Here is a 6663-nt window from a genome sequence, read left to right as displayed (position 1 = left end):
TCCAAATCCAGTGGATTGGCTACACATGATACCTTGGTTTCTCTGCGAACAGGGAGCGCTTGGAAATACCTGTGACAGCTTGTGAGCTGCTTATGGATAGATGGGTGCATAGTCGGCTCAGCGAACGCTGGACGAAAACTCCGACATGTAAAATTGCTACGACTGCTATCAGAAAAAAGACCTTTTTGGGGTTTTGGATGTTAGTCGGACCAAGAGTCGAGCCTGGGTCCTACCGGGTAGAAATTGTGATACTAGTCTCGATTGTATGCATGTATGTAATTAAGTTAATTTTTCAGCATTTAAATTTATCTTATGTATGTATATTAAAAATCAACAAAAATATTTAGATACATAGAAATTTGTATAAAATCAACTTTTGCGAACAGCTAAAAAAAACTATCTGTTGCATTTCAATTATTTTCCCACAACGTTTTCTCCCATTTTTCAGCACCATATTGCTTTTGAAGCCTCTAATCACGACCCACTTTATGCGTCTCCAATGGGCGATCCACGCGCACCACTCGTTCGGCCACATTCAGATAAGCCTCGTACTCAGCGACATCAGGAGTAGTGTCATAATGATAATGGCCACCCCAGTTAGACTTGGAGAATGAATGGAAATGTTGCAAACGTAAATCCAAATCCTAATAAAAATGTGGTCACAAAAAAATAAGTAATTAATCTCAAAGCAAAACTAACAGACATTTTTAGTCAACTCACATGTTCGTGTGTAATCAGTGTGCCCACAGCATTCAGTTGCGCTGGCATATCGTAGAACTTTAGCCATTCGTTCAGCTCATCCTCGGTTTGCAGTGGCGTCTTGCTAAAATCACGCATAACGTGCTGATGCGCCGCACCTTTTTTCAGCACAAAAATGCCACCCATGCCCACACACTGCTCCTTGTAGTGCGATTCCAAACCTTTACGTATGCATTCGACGAAGTTCAATTCGCCAATACGCTTGTTGCACTTAACCTTCACAACGGGTCCTGGCGCGCCGCGACTAATATATAAATTCAACAATAACGCACAACGCGGATCGGTGTCGGGTATGCGTTCTAGCACACATATCTCCTCCGCACCATGCACCTTGGCGGTGTAGCTGCCATTTTTCAAGTTACCATCCTCATCGATAGCCATATTGAAGATGCCTTCGCAATTGGAGTTGCGCAAGGGGAATGGGCCAGCACCGGCACCGATTGCCAAAATTTTACCAACACCCGGAAGCGCTTTCTGTACGATTTCCTTTACATTGTACACCTTGGAGCGTTGCACTAGGGGCAGCAAAAATGGTGGGCCGCCAATTTCGAGCAGCAAAGGTGAGCCGCCTAAACCTATGTAGGATGGTGAGGAAGGTTTTTGTAAGAGTAAGTTTTGGAAAAAAAGTATTTGGTATGGTAGATTATTTCAATGCTCACCTGAATCCACAAGACCATAAAAAGAATCCTTTAGGTCTGGACAGTCACCCACTTCAACGCTTACGTTTTCAAAATTTTTAGCCAAAGCACTTTGGATAACTGTAAAATATATATTTTTTTAGTGTTAAGTGGCTAAAATATGTTTATTCAGCCTAAAAGCCATTTAACAGCACTTTATAATATAAAATTATTAATGGACTATAAAACTGCATTCAAAACAAATAAGAAAGTCTAAGTTCGGGCGGAGCCGAACATTAAATACCCGGCGCAAGTATTAAATATATGTTTTTTCACCTTTCCGAAACCTTCCGCTAGATGGTAAGCCGGGGTGTATCAATTTTGAGTAAATTAGCGTCCTTCAATTTCGAAATATTGAAGTTTCAAGCATTTCTGAAATTTACCGTTATATGAGAAGCGGCCGTTATTTTAGTCCGATTTCAACAATTTCCAACGTTTTGCTTATATGTGGCAAGCACAATAACCACACCGAGTTTGGTAGAAATTGGTAGAACGGTTACCGATTTACATATATGTGATCATAAGTGGGCGGTGCCACGCCCATTTTCCAAAATTTTACCATAAACGTATTTCTTGGTAAAGAATTGTTGCAAGCATCAATTTTGAATAAATTAGCTTCAATATTTACTGATTTATCGAAGATTATGTATTTCTCTAAATTACCGTTATATGGGAGGTGGGCGTGGTTATTGAGCGACTTTAAAAATTTTCGGCCATTTGGTATGTTGTGCGAAGACCAACAACTGTGCCAAGTTTGGAAGAAATTGGTGCAGCGGTTACCAAGATATACACATGTAACCATAAGTGGGCGTGGCTACGCCCATTTTCCAAAAATTTATAATATTCTTATTTTTCGTCTAAAAATTATTGTAAATATCAATTTTGAGTGAATTATCTTCAGTAGTTACTAAAATATCGCAGTTTTCGTATTTCTGGAAATTACCGTTATATGGGAAGTGGGCGTGGTTATTGTCCGATTTCGCCCATTTTCAATACCAACCTACCTTGGATTAACAGAAACCTACATACCAAATTTCGTTGGGATATCTCAATTTTTGCTCGAGTTATCGTGTACACAGACAGACGGACAGACGGACGGACAGACAGACATGGCTTAATCGATTTCTTTTTTCATTCTGATCATTTATGTATACATTTGTCTATATCTATCTCGATTCGTTTTGGCTGTTACAAACAACCGTTATGTGAACAAAATTAATATACCCTTGTGCACAAGTGCGCTCGGGTATAAAAATCTTAAAAAAAAGTTGAAAATTTGCATTTAAAAGATTTCAACTAACACAATAAAATTCACTTCCGAGTGAATTTCAATTAAATTCGCTTGGAATTGAAATTGGCAGGGTTCAAATTCACCTGATTAATCACATTTACACCCTGTCCTCAAAACTCCAATTAATTTGGAAAACCCCACTACAAAAAGGAAATGCAAAAAGGAACGTTCGGAAATGCATCACAAAATTTTTTTTTTCGATGAGTGACGGAAAAAATTAATCAAAACTGAAAACACGATTCACCCTGTGGCGTACTATCTTATCATTTCTCATCTTCAATTAGCCAATGCACAAACCAAACTAGCAATTACCAAGCTGTCATTTCCTCCTCCAACTGGAATGCTTATTAGAAAGGTAAATACGATTACATTTTTTTTTGCACCTTGAATGTCACGGCAGAGAACTTAGATAGATAAGTTCTCTGGTCACGGCTAATGTCAAAAAACAAAAACACATACATCTTAACAACAAAAAAAAGAAAACAAGCAAAACACACTGGAGTGCCTTCATTTGCGTCCATCCTGGCCAACTACGATACTTACCTCCTTTCAATTCTTGCAATGGTGGCACATATAATGGCTTTTCCTCATAAAGCAACTCCTCGGTCGCAAGTGTAGCAGCCATAATAATAGTACTTATATTTATTTGACAAACTTAAGTATAGCAAGATTTACGAAGAACGTATCAACGACTTCCAGCAACGTATGGTGGCACAGTGAAATATCAAAAACGACTAACCATGAGTATGGAACTCGATTTGCTAGGAAGCCGCGGCGCAAGTCGAATTATGCGCACGTCGCGAGCATCAACAAGCTTTGAGCGTATTTGATTAGAATATAATTTGATAATTTACAGGGTGTGTGCATTGCATTTAGCGATAAGATAAACCGAACCTCTTAAACCACAATGTGACTTTAGCTCATCAAAATACACAAAAAATGGAACCTAGCAGGCGGTTATCGCCTGATAATGTCACCCCAATGCGTGTGCATAAATGTAGATATTGTTTTTGTTAGGTACTCGATTTCCAAAATGCCCCTAGTTTATCTCTGGTTAAATACGCGAAGCTGACAAGCTTCTGCACCACACGGCTGCCGATGGAAAGATACATATGTACGTGAATTACAAAATGTTGTGTACCTACATACATATGTACATATAATTCTTCAATTAAAAATTGTTCTACATACATACATATTTTGTTGTTATGTGCAGATGTGTGCCGTATGCTGACGCAAACCAAATACTTTAATTGCCTACTGATAACATTCATAGCTTTCTCGTTTTTGTGTCAGGCCGCATAACGAAAAACCATTACTCAATTTAACACCTCGCCTAGTGTTAGCGGTCAAATTGCATTGTTTACAAGCATAAATGTACAACTGATAAGCGATGACAAGTAAAATGATGAGAACAAATGCTACCTAAGAGCAAGCTACTCTATGGAAATTAACAAGCGGCACCACATATTGCGGTCAAAGCGAGAGGGAGAGAAGGAAGACAAAACCTAATGTTTAATAGTGTGTAAGATTGAGATTGCTACTCTGTGGTTTGGTGTAGAAAGAAGCTAAATAAAATACATCAAGCGAAATAGAAGTGTATGTAACCGAATATCCCAAATTTCTATATTTCAAGCACTGCCGCTTCAAAAACCTCCTCCACAATTGCTTGGAAAATTTGTATGCTATGGAAATAACCAAAAAAGAAACTTGTAGAATTTTATGCTAAAAGTTCATAAAATTAAGCAAAATGTAATAGCAAACTTACCTGGTGTTAAATTCCATGTAGTTATAAGTTATTGAAATGTTGCTGGAAGCTTTAAGCTGCTGCAATGCCCTTCATCCCAATTGCAGCGTTCCCACTAATGTGGGGTCTTCGCTACCGGCCTTATCAACGTTTCTTTAAGGCAAATAACTTTTATCTGTATTTCACTACATTTCTACGCTTTTTTGCAGCCACGTCAGCAATAGTTCTTACTGCTCCCTAAATTTGTGCACAAATATGGATCTTACGATGGTATCTTCAGTACATCCTCCACCAGCAGCCGGTTTGACGGAAGTCTTACAACAAAACTGCAGAACAAATACACTTGGATGCACGAATGCTATTTTTCTGCTTGCCCCGTGATTCAAACACTTTTATCTCACATTTTACCTAATGCATATTCAGAACACTATAAAAATTAAACCTTCACGGCTTTAACACATTTCACTAAACTAAACCGTTGTTTTGTATATCACCGTAAATTATCATAAATTTTTCATTTTTTAAAACCATTTTCTTCGGCTGTCATTGGCGCCAAAATATTATTTTTATGTCTAGCAATTCACGAACGGAACAGCACTGAACACACCCCAAAAAAATGTGACAGCTAGCAGTCGTAGCTTGATGTGCTAAAATAATTTGCATTGTTACAAATTTAGTATTTTATAGATTAGATTATATGGTAAATTTGTACTTTTCCAAATAACATATTCCTTTATTATGTATGTACTTATTTTAATTTCGAACACCCAAAAATATTTGCACACCCAAATGCATTGCTGTACTGTTTAAATGTTGTCAATATTAATTAATTTCCCCATTTACAATCATACACACGGTTGCCACTGTAGTACAATTGCGGGCATTTTTTCTCCGTTTGGGTCTTTGGGCCTTTTTTTTTGTTTGTTTTTGGGCCTTTTTGAAACAACGTTCCTTTGAATACGCAGCACTCACAGTTTCAAACTTTATACAAAATTTAGGAAAATTTTACAAATTTTCAGCAATGAAGTGGAAGTTTCAGGAATTCATGCTTGTATGGAAAAAAGTACAAAAATCCGTCACAAAAAAAAATCACCAAAGTCTACGCGATTTTTTAGGTGGTTGAAACTTGCACTTCATTAGACCAAAATTGTATGGGCTATAAAACTGCATACGCAAAATTGTTCTAAAGATTCAGATTACAAGTTTAAATTTTGATTAATATATATCGAACTCTTCTAAATTTTGTATAAAGCTTGAAACTCTTTATATGGTTTCGGTTAACGCATGGACGGTATTTGAATAGAAAAATAACACAGAAAAATATTTGTTCGAAAAACATTAAAAATATTAAAAAAAAATCAACACGTAGTCACTTGTTTGAGTCACTGTATACATATTTGTTGGACGGCTTAAAATGGTAAATTTTATATAATTTTGGGCCTCTTTACTTGTTTATTGTGGTTCACAAAATTTTGATGAAATGGCAACCGTGAACATACAGGATACAAATTTGCTCGGTGCACACGACGATTAATATTTTTCCCCTTACGTTTTTTTTATTATGCACTTCCGAACTTATTTTGCAAATCATCCTCGGGTAATGGGGAATAAAAGTAATAACGGTAAAAGTGCACTTTAGCGAAGGTACTTTACTGAAGACTACTTCTGAAAAGCCATCACATCAGATATAAAATAAGTGCCACAAAACTCTACAACTCTACTTAATGTATGGCATCACTTTAACGCTGACGTCTGACTTTTGCTCCAAAACATCACCCGAGGGGGTCCGGAACGCCAACAGCCCATTGGAATTTTTGCTTTCACATTTTGGACTTCATCACTGTTGTTGCTTTTATTTTTCTGCTGTTGTGTTGCTGTATATGGATTGGATTTTTCCCAGAAGCCGAAAATCGTAATCTCGATCAGAAACTAAGGAAGAAGTCGTATACGCCACCACGACGTCATCTTCAATAGCTGAGCATCAACAATTAAAACAAACGGAGCGATTCAACACAGCTTAACAAGATGGGCGCTATATTAGCCAAGTTCAGGGTAAGGTGCCATATTTGTATGCAGGCGACCTTCGTTGGCCCCGCAATTGAAAAACAAATTTATACGTACATATACAAAATAAAAATCTTATATATTTGTATGTATATATGCGTTATTCAATCGGACTTTTTGTGTCT

General features: G+C 37.3%; 1 protein-coding gene across 1 annotated transcript; it reads right to left on the bottom strand.

The window, feature by feature from the left end:
* Window positions 1-307: 307 nt before the first annotated feature.
* LOC118755665 (ester hydrolase C11orf54-like) lies at window positions 308-3802 on the bottom strand. Its single transcript, XM_036490494.1, has 4 exons — window positions 3271-3802; window positions 1419-1517; window positions 721-1334; window positions 308-644 (listed from the first exon to the last, which is right to left on the bottom strand). Exons 1-4 carry the CDS (start codon window positions 3350-3352, stop codon window positions 471-473), a joined length of 969 nt encoding a protein of 322 aa, XP_036346387.1. The 5' UTR covers window positions 3353-3802; the 3' UTR covers window positions 308-470.
* Between the last annotated feature and the right edge of the window lie 2861 nt (window positions 3803-6663).

Source organism: Rhagoletis pomonella, unplaced genomic scaffold (genome assembly GCF_013731165.1).
Source record: "Rhagoletis pomonella isolate Grant_MI unplaced genomic scaffold, Rhpom_1.0 Rhpom_scaffold_06979, whole genome shotgun sequence".
Classification (NCBI taxonomy): domain Eukaryota; kingdom Metazoa; phylum Arthropoda; class Insecta; order Diptera; family Tephritidae; genus Rhagoletis; species Rhagoletis pomonella.
Note: the sequence above shows the minus strand (reverse complement) of the source record. Positions and strands in the feature narration are given on the sequence as shown.